Raw genomic sequence first — 23,064 nt, forward strand, 5'->3', positions numbered from 1 at the left:
GGCCTGTAGGGGGCGCAGCTACCCAGTTCAGAACAACTGCCTGACACCATAATGTTTCAGAATGTTCTGTACATATTAAAAGTGCCCCTGAGGCGATAAGCCAGACTGGACCCTCCTGGGGCCTTGTCTGGACTTCAGAAACTGTATGATCTCAGCACATATTTCTGTAGGGCACTTGTTCTTTCCGGTAGAACTTCAGAAAGAAGGCCCTTCCTGCTGTCTCCAGCTGGTGCAGAAAGATACACTCATTTCTGATAGAGAAAGGCGGAGGTCTGTGTCTTATGCAGAGAAGCAAAGAGCATCTAAAATGGTAGCTCTTGGAACAATAGAAAAGGATTTAGGAAATACAGGAAGACTCTCAGGGAAATGCAATGCTGCCTTTTGTTTACAACAAAGAAGGGGAAATTAACCAGAAAGGAGCAATTGTATGCTTCTGGGTTTTCATATAAGATTTATTTGGCAGTTGGATCAATAACTCTTGCCATGACCGTAAAGTGCCTTAGTGGCTTATGACCACTGATCATTATGAATGGTCTATCAAATTTGATGGTGGGAGTAGGAGGGACTTGATCAGAATCGAATTCAGACTCCATAACTGGGGCAGCTGCTGCCTCGGTGCCTCCCTCATGAACATCCAGCACGGCCTTGTGAACAGCCTGAAGGGAAAAGACAAGATTTTGTTTTATATCTATGCAACACAGACCTTGTTATAGTTTTCCAAATTCTTTCTAGGAAATGGGCAGCATGCATTGCTTCTACATCTATGAGGATATGATGACCCCTTTCTTCCATGGAAATACCAAGGAAAGTGGGGTGACCTGTATGACTTTGAATTAAAAGGGGAGAAAAGTACATGATGCAGACAACATGCAGATGGAGAGAGAGCTGAGAAACCAGTGACAGTATTCTGTGAAGGTATTCACTGGTACTGAGTACCAGCACCTCTTCTTGGGAATCTTCCAAGTCCTGATTCTCATGTGCTCTCACTAATTTTCATGTGTTGGCCCACCCCCAGTGGTGGGATTCAGCAGGTTCGCACCACTTCGGCAGAACCCATTGTTAAAATGATGCTTGTAAACAACCAGCTGTTAAATTATTTGAATCCCACCACTGCTCACCCCCATTTGCCATACAAAGAGAAAGGGAAATAGGTTGTGGCAGGCATGCTGAGAGCCTCTGAGGCAATTGTGGCAGGCCCTCAGCTGCCAGAGCTGGGCAGGCACACAGATCTGGATGCCCCATGAGTCAAACTGCTGAGGGTGGTGGAGGTGGAGATGTGCCAACAATTGCCTCTCTGAGCAGAGGCAGGTGGCAGGGGAAATGCACAGAAGAGGAGAGGGAGGAAACAGCTTTCCTGCTACCCCTTCCTCCCTATTGTCCTCTCCTGTGGGGTAGGAGAAGCAAGATTTATTTTATCTCAACTCAAGGTAAGGTTTTGAGATCCTTCTCAAAGTACTTTAGAAAATTGTGTTGCTAAGTTTTCATCCAGTTCCTGCTTCTATGTCTTTTAAAAGAAACCTGCTCTGATTTCCACATTGGCAAAAAATCACAGTAAATCAGCCACAGAAGTAGAGCACAAAAAAACAATAACTTGGTGGTTCTTTTTAAAAAAACCATGGTCCTCCCGTTCCCATGGAAACACCGTGGGAGACGGACCATTATATTTTTCCTGCCTCGCCGCCTGCAGCCAATCAGAACGTCAGAAAAACACGACAGTTCGCGCGTGCATGGAAACGTTGGCGAGGAAAATGAAACTAACCCAGGGCCATGCATACTGGTAATCACCTGGAGTTCTTTCTCCTGGCCTGAACGTGCTAATAGGTAGCCGTGCGGAGGAAGAAACTGAGATACAAGTATTCTGGTATGCATAATCCTGGTTTCCCCCTGGGATAATATGTCTATTCAGAAAACACCAAAATAAAAGCAAAATGTCCCCAGATCCACTGTCAACACAATTTTAAATTCACAGGTAGCCTTGAGTTAAGCAACCCGCAGTTCCTCTGTCTCAGACCACCATTCATACTTTGGAAATAATGATACCCATGTACAGGTCATGAAGTTGTTCGAAGTGAAGGACTGTATGCTGTTTCCTGCCTCAGAGACAGAGGGGGTCTTACCAGTAAGTCAGATAGCTAGAGTGGGTCAAGACACTGATACCTTTTCTCTGTCATATGGACACTATCCCTTGGATGTGTAGATTGCTACTCTTAGGGACTTCCTTCCTTCCTGCTTCTTCTCCTCATCTCCCCCACTCTTACCTTCACTCTGCATCTTACACGAGGTGCAGAGGGATGTAGACTGCATCCATCACAATCTAGCCAGATAGATAGTTTTCTATCCTGAATGGAGTTCACTAATAAAGACTCACTCCTCTTATTAGTTAGAAACCACGTAATGACTCTGACTTTTCTTTGTGCCAACACACACATGCATGCTTGGGGATGCTCTGATGTGCTTTGCCTCAGTGCACTCTGCTTATAATGCTAAGGTATCTCTTACCAGAGAGATTACCAAAAGAAGTCAACCTCCAGGTAGGGCCAAGAGGTCTTCTGGAATTTGAGCTAATCTGTTAAGCTGTAGAAAATGGCTGCTTTGGAGGATGGACTGTCTGGCACTACATCCCCCTCCCAATCCAGTCTTCTCCAATGTCCACCCCCAAATATCCAGTAACTTCCGAACCTGGAGTTGGAAACCCTACTTACGTGACTGTTTAAGGATTATAGATAGTGGCTTGTATCCAACCATACCTTGAAGAAAACTAAAATACTCTTTTCTTGAGAGGGGCAAGCAGTGATCTTCATCTTCTGTTGTAGCCTACTGAGCTCTCTCACATTTTGTTCCTGTGAAGCAATAGTCCCTCAGGAATAGCCTGGTGGGGATCTGCCTAGATAGGGTAATTGGTGGAAATGAGCATGCCAGGGACTTAAGGAAAACTATGGTTTCTCAACTCTGAGGGGGGCGGGATCAATTGAGTCATTCTCAGCAACTCACATGGTGCTTTTAAGGCAATGCCTGCTGGTCTGCTTTTTGGCAGTGAATTGGCTCTTGATTAGTTGACTGACTGATAATCAGCTGGGAAAGAGCCTCAAGCTAGAGATGAAGAAACATGGGAAATGAGTCCCAGCTGAGATATTGGGGTGGTGGCAGCTTCTTATGGGCATTCCTCAGATCCCATGAAAGATCCAAGGGCTGACCTGCGGCTGGGCCAGACTCCTCATAAGTTACAGAGAAATAGGCAAAGGAGAGTACACTGGCTCCTGCTCCTCTCTTTGAAAGGAGCAAAGGAGGGAGAGGGTGAAAGAAAGAGCACCTTTTCATGGCAGAAACTTATACTTATGAGTGTATGTGTGCATTACTCAGCACTGTTGTATGTATGTGGCTAACAGAGGTGATATGAGCTAGAAATAAAATGGACAGTTGCAACTCAGATTGCTGGTGGAAGATCAGTTCCTTAATATTTCTCTGAATCAAAATTTCTCTCCAAGTAGCAAGCAAACACAGAAAGATGCTGGCTCAGTTGGTATCTCCCTTGAAGGGAATTTTTCTCAAGGGAGCAATCATCCACAGGTTCTGCCACATGAAGCTCAAGATACTAACTGTCCATTCTGCCATCCAAGCAATTTCGTCACCTCATTCTACAGCATGGGTAGAAAAATCATCTCTGCTGGTGTGTCTGGGTGCCACAGGAGACTTAAGGGTACCCAGGACTTCAATTTGTAGTGGGGCTAATAAGCAGATTTTTGTAATGGGCAGCTGGTAGCAAACTTTCTATCCTTTCCTTAGGATTGAAAAGAATCCTGCAACAGGCTATGAGAGGCCAGACTGAGCTCTAACTGCTGCACTGTAGTTAGACTTGCATGAGACTGTAGCAAGTGTGGAAAAGTTGTATTATATATTTCACATAGGATCTGGTCAAGACAAGTACAACACACTGATTCATTCTGGCTTTATCCCCTCCTTCTAAAATGTTATTGCTTTTGTCTAATCAGCTATTTCCATTAGGTGCTGAGTGGTTAGTTTGTCATTTGTTATAGAAAAACCCCTGAATATTTTCCATGAAACATATTAAAAACCATCATTTAAAGGGAAAAGATGCAGCAAATTCAGTTTCAAACCATTCACATACTTACTTTGGAAACCTTCACGTTGGGTTTGCCAGTAATCCCAGATAGATCAGCTTCATCACTAAAGACATATTTCATACCCAGTCTTTGCAATACATCTTTGACATCATGGAATTGAGACATGGAAAATTTCGGAATATGCAAATGTATTTTACTAGTTCATAGCAAACAAAGAGAAAAACACACAAAAACGGATGTTCAGGATCAAATATTTCAATTGTCCGAGACGCATACAATTAAAAAGAGCATAATTTAGAACTTTTATTCTCATGATTTGGTTGTGTCCAGTGTATTCTGGTTTCTTTGATGGCTTATTGCTTTATTTTCTGCCTTTTAATGGTATCAGAGACTCATTTGAGGAACAATGTTGTGGAGCAATAGTGATCAAGTCTTCTTTTTTAAATGTTATTTACAAGTCACGAACAGTAGGATAAGATTGGATTTCCTACAATATATTCTGTGAGACAGTGAGTGTAAGCACCAAAATACAGCAACAAAATCAGTGAAATTAGTAAACTACAAAAATTGACTTGGATGTGGGGTTGAGGAGATTGTAGCTCTCTGTGATAGCAGGGAGACCCACCTGAAGGTTTATCAGGCTGGAGAAGCCTCTCAAGCCTGATTGTCATCTCCAGGTCAAAGGGACAGACTTGAGATCAACCATGTATCTCTTAAAGGCTTCCTTGAGAAAAGGGAGTGTTGGAGGATGCTTTTTTCTGCCCTTGAGTGAAACCTGGGAGTGGGACCACCATTTTAGCTAAACCCAACTATGGAACTGAAAGGAATTAAGCGGCTTCAAACCAGATTTTTGCTACCTATATTAATCGTATGAGAATTTACAAAAAGATGCTATCTCAGAACTGGAGGAGACAAGAAGTATAAAGACTGTCTGCTTGATGGACAAAGAAAGAAATAAAGACATATGGATCCTGCAATAACTGTGATTTTTTAAAATTCAAAATAAGCCAAGAGTCTTAATATAAAGTTTGGAAACAAAAAGACTCTTGAAGGTTTGCTTAATTTTAGTTGAACTTAAAGGGAGAGATTAAAATAAGATAAATGTATATTGACATTTGATTGGTCATCAGATCAAAATAGGATTTGATTGGTCATCAGATCAAAATATTTATGTGAAGAGATCACAAGCTGTGAGAAACTGAGTGAGGAATGCTGGATCTGGTGTTTGTCATGTCATAAATCTGAGTCACTTCAAGAAAGGAGGGAGAGAAGAACTCAGAGCAAAGGAAAAATCCTCTGAAGATGCCAGACACAGATGCAGTGAAACGTCAGGAGAGAATGCTGCTAGAACACGGCCATACAGCCCGGAAACCACACAGCACCCAAAGGAAAAAATTATTTGTCCTTAAGATGTAAAATTTTGACTGGTGAGCTTGCAACTTTACAAAGTACAAAATTAAAAGTTGATTTAAGAATAATTTATCACTGTTTTGTTGCGGACAAAGGACTTGTCTTGAAGGAATTTTTCCCTTCTTTTTTCGTTCCTTTCCTTATTTGAACGGACAACTTCTAAACGGACTGTAGATTTTTAAGTTTTGTTATTACTGTCTCATTGCAAGATTTAATCTTATACGCTAGAATTGGAGAAATTATACAATAATTAATTTTAATGGCCACAAGAAAAGCGAAAATAAATGGCAATGGACTAGTAGCCATAGAAACAAAAACACCAGAGAAGACAACTACAGATCCAAAAATGGAACATCTGATAGACTTAATAACAACCTTTCAAAAAGATACTAAGGAAAAACTAGACAAGCTTGATACCGATGCGCAAAAAAGGTTCAACAAATTAGATAAAGACACTAAAGACAGGTTTAACAAAATTGACATGGAACTCCAAGATATGAAAAGAGAGATTAACCAGATTAAACAAATGGAGAGTTCCATAGGCCAAATTGAAGAGACTCTTAAAAATAACCAAGACCAACTAAGGGTAACAATGAACCAACAAATAGGGGAATCTCCTAGAAACAAGTACAGGGACCACCTTGAAATACTCTTTAAGTGATGTGGACTTAAAACAAAAAGAAAAAACATTACGCATAAGAGGACTTAAAGAAGAAAAGGGAGAAGATCTATCCCTCAAACTAGCACCTATTTTGGCTGAAATTTGGAAAATGGAAGAAAAGAAAACGTATAAGGAATACGACTGTTTATACAGAGTTAACTCAAGATATGCTAGTAATAATAAATTACCCAGAGATGTGATAATAAACTGCGTAAGAAAATCGATGAGGGATGAAATACTTCACTTCCATTCCAAAAATCAATTAAGATATGAGGGACAGAACTTGACAGTCCTAAAGGAAGTTCCAAGTCACATCCTACGCAAAAGGAAAGACTACCAGTTTCTGGTCGAAGTATTAAGAAAAAACAAAATTATCTTCAGATGGGAATTACTAGATGGTCTAACCTTTACTTTCCAGGAGACAAGAGTTCTCATAAATTCAGTGGAGAAACGCAGAGTTTTTTGGCAACCCATAAAGCTAATCTATTATGCAACTAAAGTCACAGGCCCGGGTAAGCTGTACTAATTTATTTTTTTTGTATCCCTATTAGGAAATAGAATGTATTAGCTAAGGTTAAGTAATTTTTGTGGATTAATTGTGATTATAGGACTTTATTGCTTTGTTATATGTTGTAATTGAAAATAACCATGAATTGTAAATTGTATTCTAACAATGTTAATGGTCTTAATAACCCTAGGAAGAGGAAGGAATTGTTCCAATACCTGAAAAAAAGAAATTACGATATAATATGTCTCCAAGAATCCCACATTCAAGAAAAAGATGTGGGATTACTCAAAAATGACATTTTGGGGAAGGTCTTTCATGCATCTAGTAAGAAAAAAAAGGGGGAGTTATATTCTATATAAGGGAACATTTGAACCCCAAACTTCTTTTTACAGATAATGATGGAAGAACCTTAATAGTAGAAACCTTAATAGGAGGCGAAAAAACGATATTAGTAGGTATATATGCCCCTACAGAGACAAGTAAGAAAGCAAATTACTATTCTAATTTATTAAACAAACTATTGGAATTCACAGATGATAACTTATTAATAATGGGAGACTTTAATGGCTTGATAGATCCGGAACTAGATAGAAAAGAGACAAGACAAAGTAAAAACAGATTAAAAAAGAGACACAATGTTCTTCCAAAAACTTTCTTCCAATTAGTGGAAAGAGTGAAAATAAAGGATGTATGGAGACTTAAAAATGGGAATTCTAGAGACTTTACCTTTTATTCTTACAGACACAAAATCCACTCAAGACTGGATATGATATGGGCGACAGGAAAGTTATCTCACCACATCACAGACACTAAAATCTTGCCAAAATTCCTGTCAGACCACAATGCAATTGAAATAGACTTTGGTATAAAGAAAAAATCTAGACTTTGGAAATTAAAAAATTGGTTAGTTAAAATGGAAGAACATCACAATAAAGTTAAAACAGCGATTAAAGATTTCTGGGATCTAAATAAAAATTCTATAGACAATTCAAACATGACCTGGGATGCTTATAAAGCTGCTATAAGGGGCTTATATATAAGCCAAGAAATAAAACAGAGAAAAATCTGGAAATCGACAGAACAAAAATTGTGGACAGACCTTAAAAATTTAGAATTAGAATTCCAAAAAAATCCATTAAATAAAAAACTGGAAAAAAACATAAAATTAATAAGAGAAAAACTAGAAGAAAAAACTAGAAGATCTTTAATGCAAAATTTAAAAAGGATTAAATATCGTAATTATGCTCAGGTTAATAAATCGGGGAAATGGCTCTCTTCAAAAATAAGAGAAGTAAATGAAAAAAAGAATATTAATATAATAAAAAAAGATGGGAAGAACATATCCGATCCAAAGCTTATAGCCAAGGAATTAAATGAATATTATTCCAATCTATATCAAAGAATGGCTACATCGGAACAGAAGATAGATAGTTATTTAGATAGTCATAACTGCATAAATATACCTCAAGAAGACTTAGAAGGATTAAATTGCCCATTCACAGAGACAGAAATTGAACAAGCAATTAACAAACTAAAATTGAACAAGTCACCAGGGCCGGATGGCTTTACCTCATTATTCTACAAAACATATAAAGAAGAAAATGTGAATATACTTACCGAACTATTTAACAAGATAATCCTATCCAGAGATATACCAGATACCTGGAAAAGAAATCATATTATATTAATCCCTAAATTATTAGATGAAATTCCAGAAGTTGATAAATTCAGGCCAATTAGCCTATTAAACATCGATTATAAAATATTAACATCAATAATGTCAGAAAGATTAAAAAAACTATCGGTAAAATGGATAAAAGAAGAACAAAGAGGGTTTCTACCAAATAGACATAGTAAAAATAATCTTAGAACAGTTATTGATACATTATGAGGATTTTAAAGGCTAAATAGGCAAAAAACTTCCATTATATTATTTTTTAGATGCAGAAAAAAGCATCTCGATGTAAGATTAACTGGTTATTTATGGTTAAAAGGTATTAGGAAAAATAGGAATAAATGGAAGCTTTTTGGATATAATTAAATTAATATATAGAGACCAGAAAGCCACACTGAAAATAAATGGAGAGGCACAAAATGAATTCAACATACACAGAGGTACGAGACAGGGATGCCCACTTTCCCCCCAATTATTCATCTGGGTATTAGAACTCTTACTACAAAACATTAGACAAGATAAGAAATTGGAAGGTTTAAAGATTGGGGGGATAGAATACAAAATACAGGCATTTGCAGATGATACGTTGATCATATTAGATGATCCAGTAAACAAAATTGAACATCTTTGGCAAGTAATTGAAGAATTCGGTAACTTAGCGGGTTTCACAATTAATAAAACCAAAACAAAGATTCTAGCATTTAATTTGACCAAGAATGAGGAAATCCAACTGGCAACCAAATCAAATTGCAAAATAGTTCAAGAAATTAAATATTTAGGAGTCAATTTAACAAGAAACAATCAAGATATATACAAGAACAACTATGAGCGACTATGGAAAAAATTGAAACAAGACTTAAACAAATGGACAAAAATCAATTCCCTGTCCATTTTGGGAAAAAAATAAACTCTAAGTAAAAATGGTAATAATACCTAAATTGATGTATTTATTACAAACAATTCCATTTATAGACAATTTAAAACCCTTCAGAGAATGGAAAAGAGACATTAATAAATTTATATGGGGTGGGAGAAAACCCCGAGTAAAGTACAAAGTAATGATCTCTAGAAAAGAAAGAGGTGGAATGTCGTTGCCAGATATTTACTTATACTATGTAGCGAACATTCTAACTTGGGTAAAAGATTGGATTGATTTGACAAACACTAATGCTCTAAATTTGAAAAAATCTTGGCCACCATTTCTGAGTTGGCATGAAAGACTCTGGTTAACAGAGGAAAATAAAAAATATAGAACATTCAACCAACACTATGTAAGGAAAGCACTAATCAAAGTGTGGGACAGATATAGACGGTTACTATATAGAACTACACCCCTATGGTTGTCAAGACTGGAAGCTATAAATATGAAAGGTTGGCCGAGGAACACCGTATGGCCAACATACAAGGAAATACTAGAATTTGATAAAGGAGAACCTAAATTGAAAGAAAGAACTAATATTCAAATAAAAGGAAGAGAATGTAATTGGTATACCTACCTGCAGCTCAAAGACTGTTTCCAAAAAGACCTAAAATATACAGGTTTCCATCATAAACTTACCAAATTTGACGAGATTTTAATTAAGGGTAATAAAAAATTAATAAGTAGGATCTATATATATTTGATAGATATAGAAACTGAAGAAGAACTGGTGAAAACCACCATGCTACATTGGGCCAAAGATCTGGACAGAAATATTGACTTGAGCGAGTGGGAAGCAGTCTGGAAGAGAGCATACGTGTCTATATTAAGTACTGATATAATTGAAAATGTATACAAGATGATACATAGGTGGTATTTAACCCCAGTAACTATAGCAAAAATAAACAGTACTTACCCAACAAGCTGCTGGAAGTGTGAAAGAGACACAGGTACCTTTATCCACTCTTGGTGGCATTGTAAAAAAATAAAGAGATTCTGGTGTAAAATCCACAACCAAATGCAAAAAATACTAAATTTCCAATATAAGATGGAACCAGGGTTATACCTGCTGGGGTTGTACAATATAAAAGAACTTCAATCACACTCTAAACTCATTACCTATCTGACGGCGGCAGCAAGGCTATTAATTGCGGCCAATTGGAAATCAAAAAAGATTCCAACTTTAGAAGAATGGCTAGAAAAAATCTATATTCTTATGGATATGGACTGTATTGCACTATCTTTGCAGGACGAAGATACAAAGAAGAGAGAAAAGATATGGACACCCCTAAAACAATTTTTTCTACAAAGACAGAACCAAATTGGTGGAATTTAATATATAATGTTACATTATTAATTGTGAATTGTTATACATGTGAAACTCTTTTGGTTACACTTTCCGTAAGCATTTTTGGTAGATCATAAGATAGTAATGAAGAGAAGTTTATTACTTACTCGGCAAACATATACCCCATGGTGGGAGACTTAAGTTAGAAATTACAAGAAATAACCTGTTTGCCTACAAAGTGAATGTATGTACAACTATATTTAGTGTTTTTTTTGTTGTTGTTTCGTTTGTATGTACAAACTAAGTGATTTTATCTGGTATTGTACTTTAAATTTGTTAATAAAAATTGAAATTTAAAAAAAAAAGATGTAAAATCCTCATGATGACAAGAAGGCGAACAGGGAAGTGAAGTGTCTATGATTACCAGTGTTACCGCCCAGGAAAATAAACAAAATATTTTCCTGAATCAGATTGCCGGACTACACTGGTTCCATGTCAAGATGCAGAGACTGGTGTAGTTCAGAAGCCTCCACGAGGATCACAAAGAGCGCATATGTATGATTGTGCCAAAGTTATATGGTTTCCCTCTTGTTTATGCCCATTTGGATGTGATAAAAGCCCCTTTAGAGTTGGATTTAGGATTTGCCCGCTGTTTAGGATTTTAGTTTGACTAGGTTCTCCCGTTAGCTTAAGGTTTTGTTATTGTTAATTTAGGAGATTCTCATGTGTTTGTATTGTACTGTGTTCTCTAAAGTTTAAGTTTAAAAATGTTATTTTAAGATTTGTGTTTGTCAGTAAAAGCAGCAGCCTGTAGAGGCTGATATTAAGGGACAAGGAAGTTGGCTCTGGAACGCAGCTTAGGCCAACACCCAGCCGACTCCTTAGCAAAGACAAAGACCCCCTTTGGATTTGCAAATCAAATCTGATGGCAGCACCCAGAGGTCCCCAGCCGTTGGAAGACATGCAGGGACCACCATTGGACAATTTGAACTCCCCCTTTGTTGCAGAGACGAGGCACGGGAGCCTCAGGACATAACTGAAAGAAACAACCATCTGATAAAGAAGATAGCTGGGTGCGGCAACGAGCCCACCTGGATTTTCTGAATGGACCTTATCGGCTTTCCTTTCAGCACCATTGCGAGATCTCACGGGACTACATTTGACAGCGGGATTTGGTAATCCCATCAAAAATTGTAATTGTATCTTCTTTTGGTTTTGTTTGCCCCCTTACTACCTGCCCCCTTACCCCCTCTGATGTTTGTGAATAAAAATTCTTGTGCTTGTTTGCAAGGCGCGATTCTCCTGCCCGAGCTGTGACCATCACCTCTGCGGGCCGCAGAGGCAGCTCCGTATGGAGCCGCCTCCAGTTTTTTTTCTTACCTTTCCTCGCTGTGATGCTCCGAAGAGAGAATGGGTCATGATGATGCTGTCATTCGACCCCCACGGGTCTGAGAGCCATGTGGGTGTGTCACTTCCTGGCCAGAGATGTTCCCCTTAGGCCCGGTCCGGCAGGGTCGGTCGCCTCTTGCCGCTGTTGCCGTTCCCAAAGGGAAGGCGTAGCTCCCTAGCCCCCTTGCCCTTGCCCTTCCAGAGCCATACCCATGCGCCAAACCGCCAAGAATCTAGGCTATGACAAAATAAGCATGTATTAACATAGAAAAGTAGGGAGAGGTGGGTGGGCAAATCGTCAGCCAGCAAGCACATGGCCCGGCACAAAGGAGGGTGAGCTCCTTTAAAGTCTCCCCTCCCTTCTTCCGGTGACGCTAGCGCTTTCCTAGCATGGCTCCCCGTCCCCTTCCACCTTATTGGGGTGGCATCTGCTGGTTTCACTCCTCCTCACCCCGAGCAGCAACTGCGTCTGGTACCTGAGAGACCGCATTACCCCATATACTCCTACTCGGCCTCTGCGTTCGGCAGAGGCCAATTTGCTGGTGGTTCCTGGCCCCTCAATGATGTGGCTGGCCTCCACACGAGCCAGGACCTTTACGGCCCTGGCTCCGGCCTGGTGGAACACTCTCCCTCCAGCTGTCCGGGCCCTGCGGGACCTTGGGGAATTCCGCAGGGCCTGTAAGACTGAGTTGTTCCGCCGGGCCTTTGGAGTGTCCAGTCGCTGAGGTGCGCGCCCCCTGTCCCCCTCCTTTGCTTCGCTCCTTGGGCTTTTGTTCACTATTTTATACTTTATTTGTATATTTATTGCTATTTTAAGGAAGTGTGTGGCTGCTCCCTCTCTTTTTGGGGGCAGTTTAAAGGAATTGGGCTATGGGACGCCATCACCATCATTACTATTGTTATTGTTTCTGTCCGCTGCTTAAATGGTTTTAATTGTTTTAATGGATTTTAGTGTATTTGGTCACTATCGTGACCCTTGTTATGTCTTGCATACATAGTGTTGTACACCGCCCAGAGCCCCTTGGGGATTGGGCAGTTTATAAATTCAAACAATAAATAATAAATAAATAAAATAATTCACAGACGTCTTTGGTTTGGTTGAGGAAAACTGGAAAAGAACCAATTGGCTTCCCATGTTGGTTCCAGGTTGTGGCAAGGTTGAATGTTCTTAAGGAAAGTCAAAAATACCTTTGCATAACTAGGCAGGACAAAAGGCTAGAGAGTTCAGAGGCTGCAAAGTCCCTTGGAGAGCAGTACGTGGCAGAGCATCTGCCTTGCATTATTATCTTTGGCACAGCCCTGGTGACTGCAAGTCTTTATTGCTTCTGTGTGACTTTCTGCACACGCAGAATACTGCACTTTCAATCCACTTTCAATGCACTTCGCATCTGGATTTTACTGTGCAGAATGGCAAAATCCACTTGCAAACAATTGTGGATTGAAAGTGCATTATTCTGCATGTGCGTAAGGAGCCTTAGCCCTGCAAGACTATGCACGTTTACCAAAGAGCGTGCGCTTTGAGCCTTTGTCTTTGAGCCTTACTTCTGAGTAAACATGTCAGCTGTCAATAGTGTAATATGACATTTCACTGCATGTCAAATGCTGTAAACTCCCAGAACTGTGCCTAGTCACTGAGAGCATATGCACCGGAGACAAATTCCTTGTGTGTCCAATCACACTTGGCCAATAAAGATTCTATTCTATTCTATTCTATTCTAGTCGAGAGATTGATTGTATATCTGGAATATTACCAGAAAAGAGAAGGAAATTTGTGCTGGTTACATTAAATTTCTACAAGTTTAGCCAATTATGTGGATCATGCAATGAAAGATCTAGTGTGGTTTTAAAACAAATGCTTTTACTTATCCTGTACTGATGTGTTAACAATACTGCGGCCCTTCTTAAAATAGCACACAAAAGAAACTTACTCAGTTTTGATCGATGCAATCCATTTCATAAAAACTTGTCTTGACAAAGCATTCTCCACAGCCTTCAGTTTTCCCATGTCCGGCAGAATAAACCATGCAGCGTAATCTTCGTCGTAAGGCACTCTGACCACCCAACAAGACAAGTCTTCATCGTGAAGAAAATCATAGTCACCTTTTTGGTACACCATGTTGACCTTCACTGTTGTGTTTGCATCCACAAAGAAATCTGTTTCCTTAGTAAATATAGGGTGAAAAGGATTTCTCCAACGTGCTAAGGATAAGAAGAAGGGTTCATTAAATATGGTAAATGCTGATTCACATATATGCACATTATTGTAGACTAGCTGCCGGCTTAATTGTAAGACAACACTAAACGGAATTCTATTCTTAAGATCTTCTGTTAAAGTAAAGGTTTTGTGTAAGCTAGCTGAGCAGCTCCCCCCCCAAAAAAAACCCAACTACTAGGCAAAGCAGTGGAATGCTTGAGGACACATGCACATTAACTCAACTTTCCATCCAAAAGTTTGTCTCCAGTCTGTTCAGCAATATTTGAAGCCTTCCAATAGCCTAAGGAGCTTTCATTTGAGGTGAATTCTTCAAATGAGGTAAATGGCTCATCCTCAGTGGTACAGCCACTTTCATTACCAGAGGAAGGCTTTAAAGGCTGGAGGACAGAGGCATTCCTCCCATTGGGCAAAGTGGACAGTTGCCCAGGGTGCCCCCTTGTGGCGGGCACCAAAAATGCAGGTTAGTTTGTGGGATTTTTTTGTATTTTCAGTGTTTTTTTCCATTTGTGGCCTGCAGAGGGTGAAGTTTTTAGGCTAGCAGCACCAAAATTTCAGGGATTTTGGGGAGACTCTCCTGATGATATCGTCCAAGTTTGGTGAGTCCATAACTTTGGGAGTCCATAACTTTACCAAAGGGAGTGCCCCATCCCCCATTGTTTCCAAAGGGAGCTAATAGGAGATGGGGGCTACACCTTTGAGGATCCATAACTTTGGACTCCCTGAACCAATCTTCACCAAACCTGGGTGGTATCATCAATAGGGGCTCACGAAGATACTCTGAAATTTTGGTCCTGCTATCTTAATAATTGCACCCCTGACTGCAGGCACCCCCTAAATTTCCCCAGATTCTCCTTTTAAATCCACCCCCTCGCTGTCAATGCTGGTTTTCTTTCTTTCTTTTATTCTCTCAATGCCTAATAAAGGTTATTATTATAATTATTAAATCCACCCCCTTTGGCATGGATTTAATAGGAGAATCTGAGGTCCCCAGTTTAAACATTGAAAGTGATGCTGTTTCAGGGTGGGGGAGAATCCACCCCCTAAAAGCATCACTTTCAATGTTGTTTAAACTGGGGACCCCAGATTTTTCCTTTAAGATGGATTTAAAAGGAGAATCTGGGCTCCCTAGTTTAAACACCACTGAAAATGATGCTGTTTGGGAGTGGATTCCAGCATTACTTGTTTGAACTAGGGAGCCCAGATTCTTCATTTAAATTCACCTTACAGGGAGAATCTGGGGTCCCCAGTTGAAATAACATTGAAAGTGATGCTGTTTTTCCCAATTGGGGGGACTAGATACAACACCATAAAATGTTTTCATAGCAGTAATAAAACATTTTGAAAGCACCTTGAAAGTGTTTTCAAAAAATATTTCTGCTGTGTGGCATGGACCATTGTTATGTTCAGATTTGTGAGTTGGGGCATGTTCTATAATGTTATGGTGACTTTGAAATGACCTGGTGGGGAAAAAAATCATTGTTTGGTCACGGTGGGAGCAAGTGGCCGCCCATGGGGGGGGGGCATCAAACTCAGGGTTTGCCCAGGGTTCCAGTTTGCCTAGGTACGCCCCTGCTGGAGGAAGAAGTGGTAAAATACAAGTCACCCCAAGAATTCTCAACAGTTCTCAGTTATGATGCTGAAATTCTGCCATCAATACTTATTACCAATCACCTTTATTTACCTTTAGATAAGACATAGTCTAGAAGTACCATTACATCGTTTTCATCTAGTCCTTGGATTGCTTGAGGGATTTTTCCATTGGTTTTGTTCTTTACATAATCGTTTATCTTGTTTTCTGCTGCTGTGGTGTTTCTGAAGCTAATTGGAAGGCCATCCGCTTCATACAGGGTTTTGACATTGTTCAGAAATTTGGGCTCCAATTGCAAGGACTCTTCTATGAACAAAGCATTCCCAATATTCATCTGTGTGATATTATTGGGTTGGTTAAGTGTGTGGATGACTTGGTTAAATGCTCCATGGATCTCATTCTCTTCAGCATCTGAGAGGTTGAAAGCAAGTCCATTGAAAAGCTGACGATGGGTTTCATTTTTAGCTCCAAGCATCAGCATAGAAAAGACTGAGGAGATGCCCAAAGGAGAGAAAATGACATTTTGGAGAGATGGATCTGAAGCAATGAGTTTGTATAATCTGAATGCAAATTCTGCATTTAGTATGACTATCTTTTTGAAGTGCTTTGGTTCAGTTCCTTGTCCTTCTGCTGGAGGCTGATGCTGAGGTTCAAGTAGTTTTTTTATCTCCACTGTGCTCCTGTTCCTCATGATGTCCTGGGAGCTGATGACAAAGGGCTTGAAGATCAGTTAACAGTTTCTGCAATCTGACTGCATATTCTGCATTTGGTATGACTATCTTTTTGGAGCCATTTGGTTCGATTCCTTGTCTTTCTGCTGAAGGCTGATGCTGAGGTTCAAGTGGGTTTTTATCTCCACTGTGCTCCGGTTCCTCATGAAATTCTGGGATGTGATGACAAAGGCTTTGAAGACCAGTTAACAGTTTGTGCAACCTGAATGCATATTCTGCACTTGGTATGACTATCTTTTTGAAGCTAGTTGTTTCAGTCCCCTGCCCTTCTGCTGGAGGCTGATGCTGAGGTTCAGCTGGGTTTTTATCTCCACTCTGCTCCGGTTCCTCATGATGTCCTGGGAGCTGATGACAAAGGCCTTGAAGACCAGTTAATAGTAAGAAGCAAATGATGAACTTCATTGGAACTGGTGGTGAAGTGACAATCAGTAAATTTCAGTTAACTGTGTACTGCAAAAAAAAATTGATACAAAAATATCTAAAATGTTATTTGAGTTTGTCAGGGGAATTGTATCTATGTGATTGAGATGCATTCCCACCTTAATGTAATGACTTAAAGCTACAAATCGATACTGCTAAAAGATATTTGTAACCAGCCTGCTATCTGTTAGCACTGCCCTCTGGGGCATTCTTTCCTTGATCTTCACTTTATGGTTTCATATGCTTTGTAGATAACTAGGCTTCCCCCTGACACTGTGGTCCCATGAGAGACAGAGCTTTGTCCATTATCTCGTGGGGGCAGGAAGCCAAGTGGCTTTCTCTTACTATCTACCGCCAACTTTGTGGTGCCTTTGCTCCAGGGACTGTTTTTCACAAATTGTTTGGAAAGTGGGAGAGGGGACTTGCAGTGGGATAAAGGACATAGCAAAGGCCAGGTTTGTCAGAACTGGCTTTGCTAATCTTTGGTGCTTCGTTGCCTCATCAATAAGCGCTACTGATCAACAACACAGAGTCCGTTTATTGGCTTAAGGTTTGATACCCAACAGAGTTTTATTTTTGAAATTATCAAAACATTCTAAGTATTAAAGTCCAAATTTGGAATCATTTACCATTTACTTTAGACAATTAGTTTATTTTTTAAACAAAAGAATGTTAGATAATATTTGAAAAATTAAAAAGAATAGAAATGTTTTATAATAATGATGAGGTTCATTTGCAGAGCATTCCCTTTTTCCTTCAGGCAGATTCAGTGTTCTTTTCTTTCAGAAGTTTGTGCCTGATGAACACAACATAGAATCCATTTAATTCTGCCATAGTTTTTAATAGGATTTGAATTGTTCCACATGGGGTGAGTTTTAGGTATTCAGTCCTGCATTCAACTGAAAAAATATTCTGTATTCTATGAAGACATAAAGGACTGTTTTGGATAAGAATGTCTGGTTTTTCTGCACAGCAGAAAGAATTCCCATTGTTTGACTTGGCTAAATGATTTTATGGTATAATTTTTATATTGTACCCAAATGTCCTATGTTGTCCCACCTTTTGCAGCACCTACAGTTTACTCAATGTGGGAGAGATTTCTGTGCTGCCCTGCTTTGAAATATTCTATCCCCAAACTTTGATGAATACATACTAAAACAATGAATTCAGCCTAACAGAAATAAATTCAGCTTTATATTTAGATGGATCTAGTCATTTGTTTTAATCACCAAAGCCGACAAGCAGAATTGAAGTATTTTGCAGAAAGCATGGCATATCAAGAAGTTGGAATACTGGTAGATCAAACTTTAGAACAATGTAGATCATACTCACAGTCTTCTGCAGAAACGCGTCACATTTCACCTGTCCTTCCTTAACCACTTATCCAGCTTATTTATAAAATGGCCAGTGTTCTTTATTACCCATTAAGCTGAGCAAATATTGATCATTTATCAGATTCAAGGAATTATTGATTGGATTTTTAGCTAGTCTCTACAGTTTGTATAGTGGGGCTGGGAGGTTCTCAACGCCTATCTCTGAAACTCTTAAGAGGGATATCAGAGAGCAACACAGGTGACAGACAAAGGTACAACTTCCAGTTCTGTTGTGACTCATATTTTATACCCTCTTATTGGAGTATATTCAGCAGATGGGAAGTCATACCCCCTAGGAAGTGCCTACTAATGAATGAATACACAAAAATGAATGAATACCCAAAAACCAAGAATTTAGTATTGCAAATAGAATCTCGCAGCTAGGCACCCCCCTGGCTGGAAAGGAAGATCACTTCTGGCATGCAGCTTGGCAAAATGCACTTTGAAGATGGATTTTACTGTGTGGAATAGCAAATTCCACTTTTAAACAATTGTGAAAGTGGATTGAAAGTGCATTATTCTGCATGTGTGGACGTGGCCTAAGATGTGCATGTGCAAAGAGACCAAAAATGGGGGTCCCCATAAGGTGATTCACAGAGGCAACACTACTCACCAGTCTGGAAAACTGGACTCCCACTAACCAAAATCATGCCTTTAAAAATTAAAATTCCCTACCTCACCTCCCAGGAGACTGCAGAGCTGTGAAACAGTAGGGAGTAGAGTACAGGAGAGAGAGAGAAAGAAAGAGAGCTCCCTGGCCCTTGGCACATCTATCCCTTTAAACACTTTAAACTTTAAAAATTCAGTGCAGCAGACCTTGTGCCTGGGCCCACAGCAAGATATACCATCCATCCAGAGGTGGGATCCAGCCGGTTTCCACCGGTTCCCTAGAAGTGGTTACTATATTTTTCTGAGTGCCAAGAAGGGGTTACTAAAGCACCCTCCCTGCCCAATCACTTTTGCATCGTGGGAGGGGCATGCATGCTGCTACAGCACCTCAGTAGTGAGAGGATTGGGTTGGCCTAGGCTCGGAGGGGAAAGTTTCCTGCTTACCAAGGCAGAGAACACGAGGCGAGCACAAGGCAGAGCTTAGCAAGAACAGGAGTGGAGGTTGTTCAGCTGGTTCCTGAAGCCTAAAGTACGTGATTTTTTCTGGGGGCGGAGCGGGGGTGTGTGGCAATGGTGGGGGGGAGCATTTTGCCAAGTGCTAGAAGCACCAGAAGCGATCTTCTTTTTGTGGCGCTCTGGCTCCCCCTGAGAAGCCTGTCCTGCTGCCCCTCCGCAGCCTTCCTCTTGTGGTGGCAACAGTGACAGGAAGTATATGTGTGTGTGGAGGGGAGAGAATGTCAGCTCTAGGACATGGTCCCCTTCTTCAGCAGTGTGTGGTACAGGGAATTGCTATACCTTTTATTAGGTGGGGGCGGGGTTACTTTTGGAAAGGGCTACAATATCAATGTAGCTGCAATAACAGCAATATCAATATAAAAGCATTTTAACCGGCTTAGCTAGCAATCTTGCAACTATCAGGTGTGATGAGATCTGTGCCTTAAAGAAATGAGTTGATGGGAAGAGTTAACAGAACCAGGTCCAGGAGAATTCTCAGCAGAAAAGCTGTGCAGCAAAGCGTGAATGCCTCCTGTCATGTAAACAGAGAAGTGTGAAGACACCCCACTACAATGCCACTGTGCAGTGAAGAGCCTTGAGTTAGGTGTTCCATGTATAATGGGCCACTGTTTTACTAACACCTCTGTTTTGCTGTTCTGAGAAATGGTCAGTAAACAGTGTTTGCATAATAGGCCACTATGTTGTGAGATGCTATTCTGTTGAGTCTCCAGGGGAGATCAGCACCACTGGGAAAACCCTGTCTCTGGTCACCACCTTCTTCTCCTGTACAAGTGAGGGGACACAGAGCAGGGTATCAGAAAAAGATATTCATTGCTGAACTGGCAATATTTATGCATTATACTAATCAGTGGATCAAAGCTGTCCAAGAGAATAGGACTGTGTGTTGCTGGTTAGCGGCACCTCTCTCCAAAGCCTGGATGATGACTCCTAGTGGTTTCATGTAGATGTTAAAGAGCATAGAGGACAAGATGGGTCCCCAAGCAATCCCAAAGCATACATGTTCTAGAGCTGAACAGCAGTTCCTCAACTCCACAGACTGAAATTCTTCAACCAATTAGAGGCAGAATCATTGAAGGGTAGTGCTCCCAGCTCAGCTGGACTCTCTTAAGGGTCCCATGGACAATGGTTTAAAAAGCCACCAGCAACAATTTCAGGAGAACCAACAAGTAAGTAAGTATCAATGGTAAGTAGCCATGGTGTTATGTAGCTTTTCTGGAAACCAACCACTGGATGGTCTGACCTTGTCTGCCAAGCTTAATCTATGTACAAACCAACACAAACATACATTATGAAAGAGATTTACAGAACAATGTGAAGCAATAGTTTTGCCTTTGCAGTTTGCACAGTTATATAGCATTCAAGGTAAAGGTCATCTGAATGATTCCTAACCGGGAGGTCTCATTCTATGAATACTCCGCGAGTCCAATCTAAGCCAATGAAACTACTCTCAGTTTCCTAGGATAGGAATTTGTTTCCTATATTTGTCTTGAAGAAAATGGGAGAAGACTCTGCCTTTCATCATTTTCCTTGGAACTGTATCAAACTTCACAATACCTTGCCCAGGGGTGCTTGTATATAATAGCTTCACTTCTTCCACTGCATGTTTTTGGAGGATGCAGGAAGACATGACAAGGCAAGGAAGCCCAACATCAGAAACCCACAGAAGAGACTACTTTTACCATTTGTTGTGTGTGTAAATTATCTTTGAGTCACAGCCCGTTTCTGGTGACCCTTCGTGATTCTCTGGTCAAAAGATGTGCAGGGGTGGTTGGCACAGCAATGCTGGTGGTCTTCCATCCAAGTACTAACTTTCTTGGTGGTCCCTCATCCAAGTACTAACTAAGGTTGATCTTGTTTACCTTTTAAAAGCTGATGAGATCAGGCTAGCCTGGGCCAGCTACCCGAGGTTTTTGGCAAACAATATCGCTGATAGCTTCTAGTCTACAACTATTAAATCACAACACTGGCTTTTTTTCCCAGGGGAGTTGCACATATTGGAAAGCTGTTATCCTCTTGATATCCTCTTGATATCTGATGTGTTGATTATTCACATGAAACAAGGAAATGGATTTGGGTGCCTTAGTTGAAAGTTCCATGGGAATGTCAACTCAATGCATGGCAGCTGTGAAAAAGACAAACTCTATGCTTCGTGATTTAGAAAGGAATTGATAATAAAACTGCAAAGATTGTCATGCTCTTATATAAAGCAATGGTGCGAACGCATTTGGAGTACTGTGTTCAGTTCTGATCGCCACATCTCAAAAAGGATATCGAAGAGGTAGGCAAAAGTGCAGAGAAGGGGAATGAGGATGATTGAAGGATCAGAGCACCTTCCTTTTGAAGAGAGGCTGCAGCGTTTGGGACTCTTCAGTTTGGAGAGGAGACATATTGAGGGGGGCTATGATTGAAGTCTATAAAATTATTCATGGGGTAGAAAATGTTGACAGAGATGTTGACGAACATTCTAAGGGCATAGCAACCCCATAGTCCACAGACATGCCACACAAACATTCTAAGGGTGACAGTCGAACACAACCAGCTTCATTGCCAGGAAAAAGATGTTTTACCTGGGCCAGGTGTAAAATTTCAGGTATTTGAACATCTAAAAACACTCTCACCTGGCTGACTACAGTGGCTGGGAATTTTCAGAGGAGTTGACCCAGCAGTTCCTGTGTTAGACCATCGTGAACAAACTCATGGTTTGCTTTTTATATATATAGAGAGAGAGACTGAAAAGTATTCGGCCCATAACTGAGCCATGTGGCACCCCACGGAGACAATTTGTCATCTCTAAATGAGCCTGTTGTTTTCTTTAGGGGAAAAAACCTGAGGCAACAAGGGCATTGAGCTGTTTTGTTTTTTCTCTGTCCTTTATCAGAGGTTCTCAGTTTCCACTCAACAGTGGGTCTATCACCACCTCATGTTTGCTCTTCACATATCTGAAGAAGCTTTTCTTGTTGCAGCAAGACTCCCTGGCCAACATCAGCTGACTGCCAGCATCTAATAAGCATGTCACTTGCGGGGGCTCACTGTGAGCTTTGGCCTCTCTGATAGCTGACCTACAGGGTCTAGCAGCCCATAGATTCCTTACAGGTATGTCCTTACCTTGATTCTTGAATGTTTTCAGAAATTTGAGTAGCAATTGCAACAAGTCTTCTATGAACAAAACGTTCCCAGTATTCATCTGTGTTGAATTAGTGGGTTGGTTAAGTGTGAGGTTGTTCTCCCTTTTATTATAGTTATATACCTACAACTCTACTATTTTCTTAAAATGGTTAATTTACATTTTTTTTAAAAAAAATATTTTATAAATATCCCAAAGATTAAAAGAGTAAAAGTATTTTATAGTAATGTTCAGGTTTATTTGCAGAGCTATACCTTCAACCTTCAGACAGCTTCAGTCTTCATTATTACCAAAATTTAAGCTTGATGGTGTCAGGGTCGCGACCCTCATTTAAACCTCTGTTGTATATCAAGTTTCGGTTTCCCAGGTTTCCCCAGTTCCCGCCACAGGAAAGGACCACCCACTCCCACCTGTATATATACTGGAACTGAGGGCAAGAACCCTCAGTTCCAGCACCCTGTACCTAGGGCGATACATCTCAATAAAGTTCGTTCCTTTGTTTCAAAGTCGACTTCGTCTGAGTGCATTCAGCCTTACATTGTGCTGGAACTCACTT

At 40.3% G+C, this 23,064-nt stretch overlaps 1 protein-coding gene across 1 annotated transcript; it reads right to left on the minus strand.

Moving 5' to 3' along the window:
- Positions 1-443: 443 nt before the first annotated feature.
- LOC125426374 (alpha-1-antitrypsin-like) lies at positions 444-16,426 on the minus strand. The gene is made up of 4 exons (XM_048484630.1): positions 15,829-16,426; positions 13,861-14,131; positions 4,131-4,278; positions 444-656 (listed from the first exon to the last, which is right to left on the minus strand). Exons 1-4 carry the CDS (start codon positions 16,424-16,426, stop codon positions 453-455), a joined length of 1,221 nt encoding a protein of 406 aa, XP_048340587.1. The 3' UTR covers positions 444-452.
- Positions 16,427-23,064: the final 6,638 nt, after the last annotated feature.

Source organism: Sphaerodactylus townsendi, linkage group LG02 (assembly GCF_021028975.2).
Source record: "Sphaerodactylus townsendi isolate TG3544 linkage group LG02, MPM_Stown_v2.3, whole genome shotgun sequence".
Taxonomy (NCBI): domain Eukaryota; kingdom Metazoa; phylum Chordata; class Lepidosauria; order Squamata; family Sphaerodactylidae; genus Sphaerodactylus; species Sphaerodactylus townsendi.

Excerpts from the sequence above, each read along its gene's own strand:
- LOC125426374 (XM_048484630.1), bottom strand. The coding sequence starts at position 16,426 with ATGAGGAACAGGAGCACAGTGGAGATAAAAAAACTACTTGAACCTCAG. Across the intron at positions 14,132-15,828 it reads AGACTATGTCTTATCTAAAG|CACGTTGGAGAAATCCTTTT; the intron begins GTAAATAAAGGT and ends TCTTATCCTTAG. Across the intron at positions 4,279-13,860 it reads ATTGCATCGATCAAAACTGA|TAAAATACATTTGCATATTC; the intron begins GTAAGTTTCTTT and ends GCTATGAACTAG.